General features: G+C 38.1%; 1 protein-coding gene across 7 annotated transcripts in view; it reads right to left on the bottom strand.

The window, feature by feature from the left end:
• LOC138932219 (uncharacterized) overlaps positions 1 to 19,695 on the bottom strand; it is a 197,583-nt gene that overhangs the window by 11,895 nt on the left and 165,993 nt on the right. For 6 of the 7 annotated variants that reach the window (XM_070293831.1, XM_070293840.1, XM_070293849.1 and 3 more), the window contains exons 6-7: positions 9,817 to 9,950; positions 3,516 to 3,606 (exon numbers count right to left, since the gene is read on the bottom strand). In XM_070293831.1, coding sequence (XP_070149932.1) covers positions 3,516 to 3,606; positions 9,817 to 9,950 — 225 coding nt within the window. Of the gene's footprint in view, positions 1 to 3,515; positions 3,607 to 9,816; positions 9,951 to 16,548; positions 17,824 to 19,695 lie in introns of those variants that run through there. The other variant, XM_070293886.1, reaches the window with a different exon arrangement.

Here is a 19,695-nt window from a genome sequence, read left to right as displayed (position 1 = left end):
TTGAGTGTACATTCGGTAGTTTTAATCCTATTTAAAGCACATTCACACATGATCATAATCTCGGCGTGAAAGTAAAAAATTGCGAGCCGACGAAGGCCAGAAGTGCTCCATAAATATCCCGCACGTTATAGCACGCGTTAGAGCTCAATTCCCGACAGTCGTTAAAATTAAGCGCTAATGGATTGTTTCGATCCTATCAAGCCTGAGTGACTCACTTGCCGTGGTCGCTCCTTGGCTCCTGGGTGTTAAAGATCATGTTCGTGTTTTTAACTCGGTCACTGTAGGGAAGAAAAATTGACCGGTCGGATCGCGTAGATTTAAATACTTCGTTCAAAGTAAAACGATTGTTTCCGCAATTATCTCGGCAAACGGTCTCATTACAAAACGGGGAACCCGTTCTTAAATTATCCATTCTTAAAATACCTGGAACATTCGCGAGTGTATCTTCTTACTTCTATTCTTAAATCGATGTAATTATGCCGTGGCATTCGTGACGATTGCCATTTGCTTCTTAAATTGTCCGTTCGTGAAAGTACATGTGAATAACGACTTCAGATGCATTTAGGAATCCAGCTTTTTATTTTTTCTTTAATTTAATTAATTATTAAAAATTATATTTTACAAATATTTATTAATTTATCAGTTTTATCGGCTTTTGAAATTAATGAAAAACATATAATAACAATTATATGAGTCTATATAATAATTATATGATTCTACTTTTTCCAATTTTATTCTTGAAAAATGTTTCTATATTTTATGGAATATTTTCTCAAATCTTTTTTTGAAACGCCACTATTGCTCATACACTCTTTTTAAGATGAAGATGTTTTTTTAATGTTTAATAACTTTTAGTATCATCAAGGATAAAGAGTTTTAATTTGCACCTGGGACTTCTAAAAACTTTAACCCGTCACTACTTCTATATACCAGGCCTCCTTCCATCCTCGAATGGAAGTAATTACGTTCGATGCGGCTCGTGATCGTTCGCTTCTCTTATTACTTATTGCCTCGAATCAGGATTTGAGTTTTTAAACGGCGGAAACAAGTCGGAGAAGTTTCGACGAACGATCCAAGCACATTGTTTACCGGCGATGACGGCGAACCGTTCGCGACTCGCGTTCTCGAGCGCGGTAATAATAACCGGCCGTTATTAGCAGAAAGGAGTTTAACGTTGAATTAGGGCTGCGGAGACCTCTGTCGGGGACAGGGGTGCTAATAGAGGGTGCGTGTGTCTGATTTATAACACTCGGCCCTCGCTAACACACCTTCGCGTCGTACCGAGTGAGGAAACCAACGATTTTCTGTCGTTCCCTGGTCTAAGGGGGAGTAAAAAATGCAGACCGTCTGCCTTCTGCGAATTCTCGTCGATGTACGTTACTTCTCGAAATACAAAGCGTTTCAAAATTCTCATGTACGTTCTACTTGATGAAATAATTTAATTTCGGAAAATGAATTGATTTTGAAATTTTTTTTTTTTTTTTTTTTGCAATAAAAAATCAGCTGATTTGGGACTCATTAATAGAGATCGAATTTCCTCCTTAAGAGATTTCTAGAGAGATAAATTTATAGAGAGAAAAAAATTGATTTGATTATAATATTTAATTTTATTACAATATTTTATATATTCTTCATATTGGATGTTATAATTGAAGTTTAGTTGTTTCCTCAAAATTTCTCTCTTCATTTAAAAAATTAATTTCACAATTCTCAGCGTCTCCATTATTGGATCTCACCTGTCATTCGATTCGACTCGGCTATTTTTTCGCAGATTGTCACCGATTCGCGTGCAACGATAGAAGTACGTACACTCGTGCATTTAGATATAACGTTATACATCGCTTCCCGTAGGGATTGCGCGCGGCTTGTCACTGACAGGCGATGGCGGGTCGACATTGAACCCAGGGATCGAGTGACGATCGATATTAAACGTTATTTCGTAGGGAACGGCGATATTCTGTCTCTCTCCCTTTTTTTTCTCTCGCTCGCTCGTTCCCCTTGCTGCTACTGCTGTTATCGCGGGGGAGGGGGAGGGAGGCGTTGAGAGAGAATACCCTCGGTACGGTACGACTCTTTTAGGGGCAAACCGCCCGTGAACGAGATAGCGCGCGTGCCGTAAGGATCGGCAGTATAAACGTCCGCGTTTACTGTTTCCTCCCTTTATTGCCTATGCCTTCGCATACGCGTTTTACGCCAAAAATCATCGCCCGCTTTACGAGGCTCACGAATTGCGGAAACGAAAAGCGAGAGCACGCGGGAAGCTCGTTATATCGATGCTATTTTTTTGGAATAGAATGACGGCATCGATTCTAGAATAGTTTCGTTTCGCGAATCATGTATATTGCAACGATTACCATATATTCATTCTTAACTTTGGTTAACCTAGGGAAATTACTTTGAAATTGATAAGAATATAAAAAATATTAAAAAATGAGATCAGAATGTTTTTTTTTTTTTTTTTTTTTTTTTTTTTTTTTTTTTAAGATATTATTTATCTGTGGAAGATGCGTATTCTTTATAAAATTGTCATATTGATAATTATAACAATAAATTTGACAAAAGATATACAATATAATGTAAATGGAATTTATACAAATTTAGAAAAATATATTTTAATTTTAAATATAGCAATTTATAAATTTAGATATTGAAGGTAAATATATACATTCATAAAATAATTTATTTTAGAATTATATTTTTCATTTTGCTCGATTTTTTCTTGAAAGTCGCATATTTATAAATTATTATTCTTTCGAAAGAGAAAATATAATGAAACAAACTTTTTTTTCGACAAAAGAAAAAAGAATATTGTTATATAAATCTTTGACAAAAGCGGCTGAGATAGAGAAATTATTATAGAACGCTCGATCCTTATTATACGAAACGATGTGCGCGAAACGAGAACAAAAGCCTGCCGCGACAGGGTATGCTACTTGACGTTTAATAATGAGAACCGAGCTAAATTCGCGTTTGTAACAATGCTCGGGACAATCCGGGCCGAGTGCTCATGCGGTGAAATACAATAAGGGCACGTTGCCGTGAAGGCGAGCAGTATTATTGGATAAGGGGAAACCTTTTACGGGACTGTCATCGCGCGCGACATACCCGGCTTCCACCGTCAACCGAACTCCCACGACGACATACGCGATGTTCCCTAAATACACGATTGTCGTCTGATCGAGTATCAACAGCGATTATCATACATCGTTTGTCTCGCGTGTAATGTCACGCTGTTTGATTGACAAAGAGATGATATCCCGGAGATAAGTTCGTTGCAGCATTGCATTTCTCATGACGTTTATAAAAAAATCTAAATCATATGTAAACTACAATGTTAATTTAATCAATATTCATAAATTAAACGCTATACAATAAACTCTTGTATTTAATTTTTTTTTTTTTTTTTTTTTTTTTTTTGATAATGAGATATATGATAAAGATTATGAATAAAGAAATAGCGAGCTATTTAACTTCCACACGAAAGAGAATTTTAGACGAGATACGATTTTATTTACCTCGTAGGAAAGTGTGAGTGCCGTTTTCTCCTGCTTCAGCTGTTCGGCCCGGTGCTTTTGTTGCAGCAGGCTCCGCGACGACTCCTCCATCCTGCAACAACAAATCAGATGCGTCCACATGAGGAAGCTCCCGGATTTTAATCCCCGTTGAAAAGATCCTAATTGAATGAGCCATTGAGACCATTCTGGTAGCCTCCTCGGTAGCTTTCTATTGTACTGCCGGGAAATTTATTTGCTCTCTCGTCGACCTCGCCTTGGTCGAAGAGCTTCACTTTCGACGAGAAGGATTTTCTTCTCGCGAGATAAACTCGCGCAAAAGAAGTATCTTTCTTTTTCCTTTCGGACTTTATCTGTTTTTATCTTGTTTTTACTACATAAGAATTGAATTATAATTATAAATGCCACTCTATTCTCTATAAATTTACAATTTCTTTTCGAACAAATAAAATATTAAATATTATGGATTAGACATATTTCTTCTCTTTATTCTCTCTTAAAAAAGCTTAATTTCACAATTTAAAAAGATCGACTGCTTTTTCTAAACAAAAATGTTTGCAGATATCTTTTCGATGATTGCGCGTGAAATTCAAAACTCAAATCTTGTTATTTTTTATTCCCGAATACATTTTGTATTTTTTATCCAATATTATCATTTTCTTAGTATCAAACCAGTTTCTCTTGACGCATTATTCATGAAAAAGTAAATCGAAAGATCAAAAATTTTTGTATGGCAAATCTTTTCATGCGCGTACGCACCGCGAGGTTAATGATCTGATTAGAGATGCGAGGGCGCGGCTGAGATATGAAGCCGATTTAAGCTTTTCGAGGGAGACCGAGCGAGAGGTTGACGCAGCGCCTGGCAACACCCTCCATCTTCCCATCGGGGAGCCCCACAGGACAGATATCCTTGCTTATGTCCTTGGCGAAGTAACTTTCGAGCCAGTTACGCGAGAGAGTTTCAATTCGATTGTATTCCGCGTTGACATTTAATAAGAATAAATTCGCAACTCGCGTTGGGAAATTGTCTTTCGCTAACTAATCGGATGGCTAAATATAAAGAATTTATAAGGATTACTATAATATATACTCACTTATTTATATAAAATCTTCAATATATATTCTAACGTGATTATTATCTTGACTAGAATAATTCAGATATCTGTGTTGTATTAAATTAATAATAAGCTCGATGTGATCAAGCCACACAAATATTTATAAAGTGAAATATATCGTCGTAGATTCTATCATTGTCAAAATTTAAAAATAAATATTCTTGAAGAAATTACATTAAGAATATTTTGTAATTAAAATTATCGATTCTTAATACTTTAAAATTTCTTCCTGATTATCACAGTTATTTTAATCCTTATAAAGTTTTACAAACAACACGGAATATATTTCGCCATTTGTCGTTTTTACATTTTTAGTTAGACGAAGTACGAGAGACCGTGCGAGAGAGCGCGATCGATCGTCGAAGTAGCGCTCGCAATTGCTGCACCCTTAAAGCAGAGGGTGTAGTTCCCCCAAGCAACGCTGCTCCCTCAATCTCCCTCTCTCGTTCGCTTTTCTATTTCTCTCTGTTTTCGCTCGGAACACATGGCACGAGCAAGCCGGTCCTCATGATTTACAACTGTTGCTCGGCAAATTCGATTACGATGATTCCAAGGTACAGCGTAGCATCAAATTGCATACGAAAAGACGCTGGTTAATTTCGGATGTAGCCATTCAAAAAGATCTAAAGTAGATTGATTTGTTCTGAAGATGCTGTTAAAATTTATCTGTTTAATAATTTTTTATTTTCTCATGTATTTATTTAATTTTGTTATATATTTATTTGATTATATACGTGCTCGCTTATTTTATTGAAATTCACATTTGACATCTTCTTTATTTAATTTATTACGAATATTTCTTTATTTACTCTATTCTTAATTTATTATGTATTTAGAAAATCTCCATTTTTAAAAGAGAACCAAGATTTCACGCATAAAGTTTATGTTTTCCGTTTCCGAGAACGAATCTGTGACGTTAGGGTGACGTTAGGTTTACGGTCGCGCTTATTGTAATTACTGTTTACACGTGTCGATAGTCGCGTGAGTGATACTCACACGCACGTCTCGACGCACACGCACGTGTGAGTTTAGCAAACTCAGACTCGCCAGAATAAACAGATATTGGCGCAAACGCACCCACCATTGAGTCGCGCACGACGCGTTAACGCGATGCGTGGTTGTTTGTGCGTTCGTCGGCGTCATTATCATATGGAAATTGTTACGCCCGCTCTCTTTATACGCGTTGTCCTGCTGGGACACGATTCTACGTCGACGCGCGACGGATCCGTCCGTCCGTTTATTACGTCGCCGTCACGACACGTCGAAACTTCATCGGTCGTGAATTAACGTTCGTTCCGCCACGTTCGATGTATTCGTATACACAGGGTACGCGTTTTAAAATTACCCCGTAACGATCTCATCGACGCCAGTAAAATGGATTCGACGACCCGGTTGGGCGAGATTAATTTCCGGCGAAACGTTTCGAAAACGCTCGATTTGCTTTCGCATTCGCGCGAAATAATTAACGCGCATCGCGAATACAATACTTGTCATAGTTGTCATTAATCTTTCTCGCTAGATTTATACATGACTATACACGATTGCAATATTATTTTTTCTATTTTCCTATATTTTACTGTATATTCATTAGAAAGATTACATTCTAATAATAAATTTTTAATCAATGTTCGATCATTATTAACATAAAATTTATTTCTAAATTTTTTTACACAAATTTGCTTAATTAGTATTTTTAATAAATATTACTTTAGAATTTTTTTTTTTATATACGTTCAATGTAGATTTGATACTTAATTATTGCTGTATTGAATTTATCATTTACTCGATATATAAGTTGTTTCATTGAATACTTGAATTATTTATGCCGATCACAAATAAATGTATTTCCGAAATGTCTCTATGCGAGAGGAATTCTGAGAAGCGAAATCCTCTTACCTTCCACATTCTCTTTCTCCACGGCTTGCTCGTACAGCTATTTGGGTTGCATTGTTTCTACATGTGCATTAATAGGAGCCTCTACAGTGGCGCGTCGGCGAAAGGGCTTGGAAAATTCAATTTCATGTCTGGCCGCGTAAAAATAATGCCGCGCGCTTTCTCTCTCACGCGGACGCCTCGCTCGTAAAAAGCCGCCTCCAGTACGAGGGCCGCATTTTTAATTCGCCCCGTGATCGCGCGACTAGATTCCACCGTGTGACCGCCGTGGGAACAAAAGATCACGTTTAATCGAGCGGACGGTGCGCGCACAGTCCGAGACTCCGAAACTTGGAATTTTAAGTATCGTCCAAGGCCCAGTCGGTCCTTTGTAAAACCGCGCCGTTATCATAAAATACTTTCGACGAACTACTTTAGAGCGCACACTCGAGTCCTGATTTATGTCGACGATGGAAAAAAAACAGTAAAAGTATGTATACAGAAGATTTTCTGTTCCACAAGAATGTATCGCTTAATATTCGTTATTATCAATAATTTTTAATAAAAGCTCTTGTTAACAATATATAAGGCAATAAATTTCAAATAATTTTAACATATATATTTATTTAAAAAGGAAATAGCTTAAACTTTTAATTTAAAGGATATCGCATGATATGTATATGTTTAGAGTTTATATAAAATTATATTATACTTAACGTATATTAATTAACATATGTTAATACTCTCTTATTCACTTTATACTCTTAATATTTTATCATTTTATACATTTTCAACACATATAGCAAGAATCACATTAGTATCGCGAGTTTAAATGCGAGGCATGTTCGCGGAGGCGCCTCCGAAAGATTGAAATTCGACAGGGTCGCAATTTTTAATTTGTCGTCGGAATTAAAAATTGCGAACGAGCATAAGAGGGCGTGAGGAATGATGTAAAGGATACGGGCAGAGGGATAAGGACGAGATGAGTACACACGTCATTATTCATTCACGGCAGCGGAAAGAACCGTCACGCCAACGTATCCGGCTGGTTGTAATGCATTATGTCACGTTGCACGCTGTAAAACAGAGATATCAATTTGCTGTACACGCATCGCTCATGCGTGTTGTATGACGGTTGGTCGGGCTATTCTTTCCGGGAACCGCGTGTACAGAACGAATAAGAATTCGTATAGATCACGCGAAGACCTCTGAAAATTTCGCGTTTCACAATTTTACATTTACTCCACTCATTAATCCTACATTTAATCCTGAAATTTATTTTTGTTCTGACATTTTGCGGAAAAAAGAATCCTAAAATTCTGAGAAAAAAAGACACGGACAAATAATAGTGTCTCGCAAACTATTTCGTACAAGGAAAAGTATTTCTGTCAAAATTAAAGCAATCTATTAATCGTTCAACAACAATAACATTTTCAATAAAAGCACTATCGATATTTTCCTACATTGGAATATGGGTCTGCGATCTGCCAGTCGAGAGCGATAAAAGTCCGGTCGTCGGGTAGCCAGTTCAATTTCTACGGCATGTTATTGATCCATGGGAAAAAATGTCAGAAGATTTGTCTTTTTTTTCTGTCTACTCGATGGTTCCGAATCAAAGGACCGCGTTTGAAAAGCTCTCCGAGCGTGGACTTGGCGAGACGTATCGTTGGTTTTGACAGAAATAATATATACGAGGACTCTCCTTCGGGATCAACTAATCTATCGAATAATTCGCCGAACAATCCGCACAAAGTGTATACAGTCTCGATAAAGAAATCCATTTCAGTTCGCTAATAACATTTCTCCAGAAGGATATCGCAAAATTGATTCGAATATCCTACAGGGATTAATAAAAGTATATTTGGAAAAATATTGAACACACATACAAAACGATTAAACGATACTAGAGATTTTAATATAAATTACATTTATATTAATATAATATATTTAATATAAATTACATTTATATATATTATATATAATATAAATTTAAAATAATTTCTAAAAATATCTGTAATGTTTTATTTGATATCTTAACTTATCTCTCTCAAATTGTATTAGCATATATGCATTTATTAAAATATCTAACAAAACAAAGCTGATAAACAGAGAGAGAAAGAGAGAGAGAGAGTTTCTCTCTTTCTGAAAATCTGAAATTATATCTTTAAAATACAAGAAAATATATACAAGACAGGGCAAATAATATATTTTCATGTCGTTAATATAACTTTCATATCAAAAATTATTTTTTCTTCTTTTTCTCTAACACGAAAACGATGTAATTAACCAATGTTATCGAATTTTTCATCGCAAACGCACGATGGTGTTTCGATATTCATAATAATAAATCGGAGCGGGAGAAGAAGGGAACAAAGAGGAGAAGCAAAGGGAGGATTTTATCATTTAGGTGGGTTGTGGTATGTTGTTGAACGAGAGCCAATATCGAAGATTTACCATCGGATCCGCTGGTTATTGCGTGGGAAACGCGCGCGGTCTCATTATTTATACGTTACATTGATACTTTTATATTTATGTATCGCGCGCGCGGTCTGCACGCAGAAAATAAAGTGCCGTCTGTGCGCGGCGTCCGATGAAATAAGCGATTTTCGCGACACTATGATTATGGAGAGGACGCGAAAGAACGACGATCTCGAATTATTGGTCGAGGCTTCACAATCACTGTCAATTTTTAATTCCGTTACCCTTTTCGCGCTTTTTGCTTACGTTAATCGGATAAAAATCAGAAATGTCCAAATAAAACTTTTATTCGCATCCAGAAAACGATTTAGGCATCTACAAGAAAGAAAAAAAAAAAGTGAAAATCGCCGCTTTAAGAAAGATTATTATTATTTGAGAAATTAAAAAATTATATTTTAAATTATTTATGTAATTTTATTTATTGCATTATTTTATTTATTATATTATACATATCTTTTAGATTCGAAATTTATATTATATCATTTTTTGCTGAAGAAAGAGAGTTATATATCTATTTTACAAAACAAATACTTGTTCGAAAATTTAGCCACCAGAATATGGTCCGAAAAAAATGCAAGACATTATAATTCAGAAGTAGAAAAATTATTAAGCTTGATTAGATGATCAATCTTTTTAGATAAAGAAAAAATAATTTTCCAATATCTCATTCAAAGAAGAAGTAAAATATATGGAACGAAGAACTTAGAAGACTAAAGATCTTACGAACGAGATGAAAATCAAAGAAAGCGGAATTATTCAGCGAGATTTTTGCTTTAATGATGTTCGCATTTTTCTGTCATACTCTTTATCGGAAAGCGGTAAACTTTGAAATTTCTCACCTGGCCAGCTCTCTCTGAAGATGATGAACTCTCGAGCGTGTTCTTTCAGCTTCAGCCGTAGCTTCGCGTACCCGAGCTTCGGCCTCCATTCGTTGCCGGCGTTCTCGTTCCACATCTCGTTGCGTGGCCTCCCTCTGCGACAATCCAAACGTTGACATTTATTAATGGCGGCCAGGTAGACGAAAAAAAAAATAGTAAAAGGGAGAGGGATGGAAAGGGGGAGAGAAATTGGTAATTAACGCGACGATGGAACGATGGCGATGCAAAATTCAGCGACGTGCGTCGGGCATGGGGGAAAAAAAAAAAAAAAACTGCGTCGTTGCGACAGTCGTGAATAATGAATCGGTAATAATGACGTCGATACGAGCAATCGCGCGTCGCGAAAAGGTATCGTCGGTATGAGTGTGATTAATTAATGGCGGATTTAATAAAGTGTTCGTAGCGTCGCACGATGGACACGCCAGTGCGTTGTCGTGTTATTCGTTTCGCCGATGCGGTGGTAGGATGGACGTTAATTGACTTGTAATTAATCAGCGCGCACTCGTCATAATTTATTCGTGGTAACGTGCGACGAGCGGCGAGATTAATAAATCATTGTTGGATCGTTGGCTCGCTTTTCATTTTCCCCCGATCGCGAGGGAAAGCGATCGATATTGTTGACGGGCAATCAGCGGAATTTTTCGCAGCAGATTTAAACCTGATATAATTTCAATCAGCTAAATTTTCCGTGATATAGAAAAAATATAGATATATTCCACAAATATATATATATATATATAAATGGAAAAAAAAAATCATTTTTTTTTTCTACATATAACAAAGTTATAGATATGATTTCATACATAGATGACAAGGATATAATTATTTTATTTGAAAATATTGAAAAATAAATTATTCGAATAGCGATTGATCATTATAGATAATAAATTGGAAAGATATCAATTGTGTATAATTCTATCATTATCAATTTATAAATTATTAACATCATTATTAATTTATAAATAATTAATATCATTATCAATTAAAATAGATAACTAATATCATTATCAATTTATAAATAACCAATTGAATAGATTAATGATGTAAATAATCGTCGTCCGCGAATAAATTATTCAAATGGGAATAGTGAATTCACGTAATTCTTGCTAGAATCACGCCTAAATCTGGTTCGTAATCTGAATTCGGCGAAATTTATCGACGATCCTCGCGAAATCCGATGAATCGATGGCCGCGAGTGGACCGAGAGAAAACCGAGAGACGACGACAACCGAAAAACTCGTCCATCTTTGGATCGCCGCGTCGCACCGGCAAGCAGACAGTGTGAGGGAGGAAATTATTCATGAATTTAAATCGAAGCACCGCACGCTACATTGATTGCGCCCTTCCGGATCGCGTGGCGAGTCTGTGGGATCCACCCAGACTCCTCTATCCGCGCGCGCTCTCTCACCAAGTGCCATCAATAATTGTGCCGGACCAATGTGCCGAAAGCAGTATTTCACGCGATTTAACCCGCCGGTAACCGCGGCTATCTCGGGTCCGGCCGTAAATTGTCGTTTGTCCCTGGCTGGAGGAAGCTGGGAAGAACGAAGTTTCGGATGCGGCGCGAGATAATAATGCTCTCAGATTTGCAATAGCAGCGAACGGCTTTGGGAGAAAGACGAATGGTCAGATTTATGTGGATTCTAGGACACGAGTCTCCTAAGACTTATTAGAGGATAAGCGGATAAACCTATGGACGAGTTGGAAATAACTGCGGAAATTAAAAGAGGGCCAAGTAAAAATATCAACAAAAGTAATAATTTTTGTAATTTAAGCAATAATTTTAAAAGAAGATAATAATTTTGACAAAAAAAAAAAAAAAATAATGATAGAATGATACAAGAAATGAAATGAGATGATAGAAGAATAAAAATCTTATAATAATTTCTCACAATAATCTCTCTCTCTCTCTCTCTCTCTCTCTCTCTCTCTCTCTCTCTCTCTCTCTCTCTCTCTCTCATATATATGTATATAGTTTCTTTAAATTATGTTCTTCGACGAAATAAATTATATCAAAATCAATTTTCTGAAAATCAATTATCAACATGATTGTCATTAACATGAAAATAAAAATACCGTTTTCTTATTTTCTATCTAAAATATAGCGTTTATACTGATAATATTTTAATTTTAATTAAATTTTTTTTATAAAAAGTATTCTTGAGAAAATAGAAAATCAATAGATTATCACACATTAGATAATGCGTATTAAAAAATTGTAAAGCACAATATACAATGCCTCTTCAATTTTGTCCAATATCTTCGTAATTATACAACGTTCACCCATCTCGCTCTGAAAGTCGATTTTTCGCGGTTCGTCGCGTTTACAATCGAGTTCGTAAAAATTCTGCCGACGTTGGCGGATATCGTTGCGATCAGGGAAAAAGTACGCCGAAGAAAGGACGCGGGTGAATTTGAGGATGTGGGGTACAAAGGAGAGATATCGAGGAATACAATCTGGTAAAAGCCAGACTGGCCGCCACTCGCGCGCCGAAGGGTTTAAGAAATGGCCAAAGCGGATTTATGGCAACCTTAAATCCTAACGAACGCTCTTTCCTCCCTCCCTTGCCCGGGATTTTCCCCGACGAATTTCTCTCTCCCTCCTCGAGACTGTCTTCTATCGAGAATGTCGTATTTGTGAGGTTATTTCCACTTGGAGTGTGATTTCGGTCGTCTCGGAAAAATCGCGAGGATTTTACGACACGAATCGCGAATACTAGCGACTTTTTTATTAGAATTTCACGAGATCACGGGATTTGATGACAAATGTTCCTTCCATTACGTGAAATTATGAAATCAAAAAGAGAAAAACTTTTGTATTTGTATGTGGAATGTTGGAAAGAATTGAAATGAATTTGTCTAATACACAGTGATTGTAAAAATAAGAAGAATTGATAGAAAATATTATTTTTTAGAGAGATACGTAAATATATTATTTATCTATATTATGATTATTATTCACTTAATATAAATTATAGGGCTATTTATTGAAGATGTTACGATTTGATTCTATTATAATAGCAAATCAACGCAATTTACTAAAATTTGAGTCAAATTAAAGAACAAATTTATAACGTGACTTTATTGTACTCCACGCGATAACAAGCTCTCGGTTTCATCGGATATACCGAATCGAGTTTCGTGCGAGAAAACTGATCTAATCCTCAAAGACACCCCACGGAGAAGTCCTACACGCGTTCGAATAATCCCCTTCCCCCTCTCTTCCTTCCCTTCCATCGCGAACGATACGCACGTGTGCCCGCAATTTCATTCGGGCCACGTGCGGAAGGTTGCAGAAAGATGCGCGAGGAAGTCAAGCCTAATCAACGCGCCGAAGGGAGACTGCATCATCGGAGTTTGGCAAATTATTAATGAGCGGCAAAATTCTCCATGGGAGACCATCCGATCGCGGAAAGCGCTCGTTAATAATTCATCGCGAGCGAAATAATTCTCCCAACTCGTGGCGATTCGTCGATCCGTCGCTTTTCGACGTGCACGTGGTGAGCGAAGTGTCGAGAGAGAAAGAGAGACAGATACGTAGAATGAAGACGGAAGGATGAAGGGACGAGCTACCGCCAGAAGAGAGTAGTACCATCTTCCGCTTCTCCGCCGGATTGATAGCTAGGTCACGTGTCTGCGATCCTCGATCCTCTCCGCGAGTACGCCGATAAATCTTTCAGGCCGGCTCGCTTTCGCACCTTCGCCGGGAATCGCACGGCTCTTCTTCGCCCACGAGAAGTTACGAGGGAATAACACAGAAGGATATTGTAAGAAAGGGGGAGAGAGAGAGAGAGGGGGTGGGGGGGTGGGGGGAAGAAAAGCATGGTATACAATAAGACATCCCTCGCGTTCTCGTTTGCGCAAGACAGTAGTCGTAGCAGTCGTTGTTCACCCGCAATGATTTTACCGCAGTCTATTTACGAGTGTTAGAAATTTCCTTGCAATAAAATTCTGTGCATTTTACTATTGATTTTTCTGTCGCTTCGAAGGTAACAATATAAGATTGTAAACTATAAAATAATTTCTTTCTAGACTAAGATACAAAGTATCTCGCGTGCGCGTTGTTAAAATTTCGCATTAGTTAAAAGATTGCGGTTTATACGATAACGGACGGAATTTATCGCGGGAAAAATAAAAATAAAATGATAAAAATAACACTCGTTCGTGATACAACTCTTTCTTTCACTTCTAGCACGATATATAATTTGCATCGTACGAAAGAAAAGAATCTCGCGTTTCAGCATCAAAAATCGAGCTTTTAATGTTATCATAAAAAATTGATTTAACGTGATTTTTAGAGCCGCTATCGTTGTGATTTAATGTTAACAGTCTCGATGATAACGAGCACGTTTCGGGAGCAACGACACCGGCTCTCACGTGAAACTGCCCGTTATCAATGTTCGTAGTTGATGTATTATATCGCGTAATAATAATGCGCTACGCATTTGTTACGTATCAATAAAGCGCTCGAATAAAAGTCTCACGTTCGCTCGATATATTGGACGGCACGAATATACGGATATACGGATATTTGTTTTCCGAGGAAATTTTGACAGTTATCTAATTAATCTAATATATTGGGTGATTGCATAAGTTCGTGCCCGATTTAAATATAAACTTCAATAGATTATATTTTAGAGATAACACTTTTATTAATCAATTATATAGTCTCCATTCTTTTCTACAATGGTTTTCCAACGATCTGTAAGCTTGTCGATTCCATTTTTGAAGAAAGAACTTGGTTTTTCTTGAAAAAAGTTTCTAAGGTGGTTTTCGACAGCTTCCTCGGAATTGATATTCTTGCCATTTAAACTATTCTGCAAAGACCGGAAGAGATAAAAATCTGAAGGCGCAATATCTGGAGAATATGGCGGGTGCTGCAGAATTTCCCATTGCGACTCCTGCAGTTTTCCTGCAGCTTATTCCTTTCAGTCAGGAGATGCGGCACCCACGTATCAAGCTTGGAAATGTATCCAAGCTTTTTTAAATGACGAAAAGCGGTTGAATTATCGATATTCAGCCTCTCAGCAATATCATCAGTAGTAATCCTTGGGTTTCTTTCCACTAAGGCATGCACAATGTCATCATCAATGCCAGAAGGCCGTCCAGAGCGGGGTTGATCCTCCATGTTGAAATCACCATTTCGAAATCTGCCAAACCACTTTTTGACTGTTCGGAGAGCAGGAGCGCGGTCCAAATAAACGCTTTGAATATTTTTTTGTGCAATCCCAACACTCACGCCTTTCCGAAATTCATATAGCGTTACATGCCGACAAATGCACCTTTCGTTCTCCATTTTTAATGATTTCTCTTATGCACAAATGGACTTATCTGAACAATGTCTGACGCTAAATTGACATAAAACAACGTCATCTATTCGGTGCAAGCAACAATTAACACACGAAAACAATAGAACTCCGCCATGCAGCAACTTAATACCATCTATGAAAATCGGGCACGAACTTATGCAATCATCCAATACTAAACGCACACGTATATCATACAGAAATTACCACAGCCAAGCACATATACATATCGTGGGACGTTCCTTTTTTCTTGCATTTAGCCAAAGTCATTTTATTTCGGAACGAAACGTTCGTGTGGTGGATTTGCAAATATTGTTGAAATCAATTTGCTTTGTATATGATATTCATTTTATCTATAGCAAGATATTATTAAAGCCAGTTTAAAGAATAGTAAAGTGATAGATTGTAATAGATCCTTGTAATAATTATTTATTAGATTATCGAGAGTTCTACCTTGTTATAAAGTTCTTAAATTCTTTAATTTTCCTCTAGAAAATTTTTGCATCTGTTTGGTATGTTAATTAAGAAGAAACGCGCACGGGTGTTTTTAGTTTGTATCAATAATTGTAAGTATTCGCCAATTTGACCAAGACTTTCGTGAGGATTTTTGCCTACCAATCGACGAAATTGCAAAGGTCACGAAAGCGAATGAAAGTGCGCTTCCAATGCGGGTACAAATGCGTGAATGCTTCATTCATCGGCACCGAAAGATCCCTGGTGAATGGCTGTCTCTCACGAGCGCAGATATCTACGTAGATACCTGCGAGCGTTTTAATGGCCCGAGAATATTCTCGTTTATTTTTTTTCACAACCACGTGTTTATTACAATACCGTTCATTCATCGTATATCGTTTCTATTCAGATCGCAATTTTTAAATGTTTCTGTATAAATATTTTTCTTTAGTTATCTTATTATCGATAGAAATGTATTATGTTCGTATTAGATATGGAAAATGAAACATTATACATTTGTTTTCTTTTAATAATTATATTAAGATTTAATATAAAATATTTGTAATCATATATATATATATATGGATATATTTTATATATTCATATTTATTATTTAATAAATTTTTAAATAATTTTTTCATATAAAGTATATGTTTCTTGCTGCATATATATTTTGAAAAAATTAATCTCTTTGAAGAATATCAAGGAATGTGTGTCTGATAAAGATAATCCAGAAATATAAAAACTAACAAGGATAATGTTGATTTATTCAAAAATTATATGTCATATTTTGAAAATCTTCTTTACGATCTCTCGGAAGACAACATCAGTCTCTCCCCCATAGATTACATCTCACGATGCACGATGCGTTGACGAAAAAAGACTCATTTCAAAAGCCGTTCGCCTGTGTTGACCCCCGAGGAGAAAAACTTACCCTGCTCTGCTTAGTGAGATTGGCGCCCATCGGCAAACGATTCCGCGTCGTGATGCCGATGGCGACGTTGCGACCGGGCACGTCGTCGACCGCGGGACATCCCCCCTGTCTTGAGGCTGCAGAGGGGCCCACCCCTCTCGCGCCCGTTCCCCAACTCGGGTGTACTCGCGCGGCCACCCTGCTGTCGCTGCTACTCACCGGGCCCTCCACCGGTCCCTTTATTGCGAGTCGCAACGAGCCACCCCTGCACGACAGTCCTCCACCGGCAACACCACTACCACCACCACCAGCACCTACGTCGATGACACTACCACTAATGTCAACACCACTGTCGCTGCTTGTACTACCACTACTGTAGTTGCCGTTAGTGTTACGACTATTGCCGCCGCAGCTGCTCTCTCGACCGGCACGACTACCATCGACTACGACAACCGTACCACCACCTTTCCTCGTCTCCGCCACCCTCGCGTCTTTCTTCGTCGACTCCGACACGTCGGACGACAACGCGAACCGTTCAACAATATATTTGAGCTACCCCTTAAAGCGATATTGTCGCAGCTGTTTAGTAAATCGTCGCAGCTGTTATAATAGTATCTCGCTGGAAGATTGAAAAGCTTCCCAGGAAATGAAACCTTCTGCGATTAAAAATATTCTCGAGTGAGTTTTCCTACGCTTGCTTAAGCTTGCCTGTTTCGTCGCATCAAGTTGACTTGCCTTGTTACTAAGCTTGCTCGATCACTCAAGCAGATTCCGTCAAGCTTGTGAAAGCTAATCCAATAGATCGCGTTTACATCTAGGTCTCTTGAGAGAAGCAACCCTTAGAAGATACGTACAAAAGATATATCACGAATTTTCGAGGTAGAGGATTTCGTGGCCCGCGTCCCCGCAGGACCAAGGCAACGCTTCCCGTCGATCAAAATTCTCCGCTCAAGGGAGAGACGTTTTTAAATTACACCGTCACGCACTCGTCTCTTCAGCCTCGACGTCGAGCCAAGCGATCGGTCATCTCCGCGAGCCAAGGTACATTCTCAGTCGTTCTCAAACGTGCCTGTCACTTTCTCTCGTCCTTCTCATCTCCGTCAACTGCCGCTCCGCACTTCGCCACCGGACATATTCCTTCCGTCTCCTCCGCCTCCGTCATCCGAAACGCGCGGCGTCGACGTGCATCCTCGTGTTCGTCGTCGAGTAACACCGGGCAACAGCGAGCTATCCACGTCGTTATCGTCGTCGTCGTCGTCGTCGAGAGAAGCCACGAAGAGCCACGTCGCGCCACGACGCTTTCCGACCGACTGACGAACCCGTCGCTGTTGTCGATTAACCGGCCTATGTGGCGGGGGTGGCGGCGACGGCGCGATCTTCCTCCCTTCCTTCTCGATCCCTTCGTCGACTCTGACTCACTATTTGCAACCCTCGTGAGCACGATTTTGCGCATGCCCACAACCCGTGTACCCGCTTTACAACCTTCGTACACGCGCGCGTACGTGTGGCCGCGTGCAGCCAACGAGGACTTCCGGTTGCACGTTTGCACGCTGAGTCGCATCGTCGTCATGCCGAGTCGGACGTGTTCAGTTTGCAAAATTCTCGCGCTGAGAGCGAGGCCGATTGACGAAGACGTAGAACGTGGATAAAGTAGTCAGGAAGTGAGATTTTTTAAGGATCACGAAAATCGTGAAAATGTTTGAAAATAATGCAAAAATTAACGGCTATAGAGATACGCGCGTGTGTATCTTATATTCATTTCCTTTTAAGAGAAATGAGTACTATATACATATAAAAGTAGTATATATATATATATATATATATATATATATATATAATATATTTTTATTATTTATAATAAAATCAATATTTCATTATTATTATATATTGATTTTATTATAAATAATAAAAATATATTATAATAATCATATATTAAAATCGTTATATTAAATGTTACATATTATAGATTAATATAGATTAATGTAATAGCTCTCTCTCTCTCTCTCTCTCTCTCTCTCTCTCTCTCTCTCTCTCTCTCTCTCTCTCTCTCTCTCTCTCTCTCTCTCTCTCTCCATGTCCCGTTATTTTTAATAGCATTCCTTTCGCATCGCAGCATTATATCTCGTAAATCTGACATCCGTTCTTTTCCTTTTATATATTCTTTTTTGGGGGGGAAGTTTCGTCAATTATTCAGGTCGTCGAGAGACATTCTCGTTCGGAGCGATCGCTCAAAACGGAATGTCATGCAAATTCCAGACTTCTCCCAAATTGCCCCGGGAAGCATCAACATTCAGACGACATACTGGTAGATCTCTGCCGGGGCGACGGTATCGATAATACCGCGAGAGAGCTCGCGGGGTTCCCCTTTTATCCCGCGCGTCTAAGGTTAGTCGATGGCAGAGCTTTCCAATAAACGGGAGAGATCTCGGCTTTGTGACTGCCAGAAGACAGATAAGGTATGCGGGAGGGTACCTCGCCTAAGAATCTGCCTACGCGTACCGGAGAGGATCTTGTCCCGGCATATTAAATTGTTCGCCTCACAATGTCGACCGTCAACCGCGTCGACCCCCTTTTATCGATTATGACCCTTCGCGATATTGGCAACCTGTTAATACACTTTACAGAGTGACTCGCGGAAAGTCAAGGCGAATGGACGAGCGAAAATGTGAAATCTCACGATAGCGAGTCACGATCGCTATTAATTCGTACGTTTTATATCAAATATTGCGGAGATTGAACGATCTAATGCTGTACTCTAGTTTAGAAATCAAAGTTATATATTTAAACAGAATTTACTTTTCTTCAAAGTCTATAAAATCACAGAATGATTTTTCTTTTATAAATATCTCTTTAAAATTTATTATATTTAAATAATTATTTAAATATTTCCTTATGCATTCTCTTGGACATATTCGTGCAAATATTCTCTTAAGTACAAAAAAAAAGATAAATCTAGAATATATTACATCGTGTAAATCACAACACGTCGCAACAATATTACCATTATACATATATAACTTTGCCAATATAATACAAACATTTTAATTTTTCGAAACGCTTTTTTTTTTTTTCCCCCGGAATTGTAGAAACCGAGCAGGAACAGGTGCACAAAAGTAGTGAAGAAAAAAATCGATAGCGCGATACAGACTAAGGACTAACCCCTTTGTC

The sequence above is a fragment of the Polyergus mexicanus genome, unplaced genomic scaffold (genome assembly GCF_030449975.1).
Source record: "Polyergus mexicanus isolate NDT 795.1 unplaced genomic scaffold, iyPolMexi1.0 SCAF_1, whole genome shotgun sequence".
In the NCBI taxonomy this organism is placed as follows: Eukaryota; Metazoa; Arthropoda; class Insecta; order Hymenoptera; family Formicidae; genus Polyergus; species Polyergus mexicanus.
Note: the sequence above shows the minus strand (reverse complement) of the source record. Positions and strands in the feature narration are given on the sequence as shown.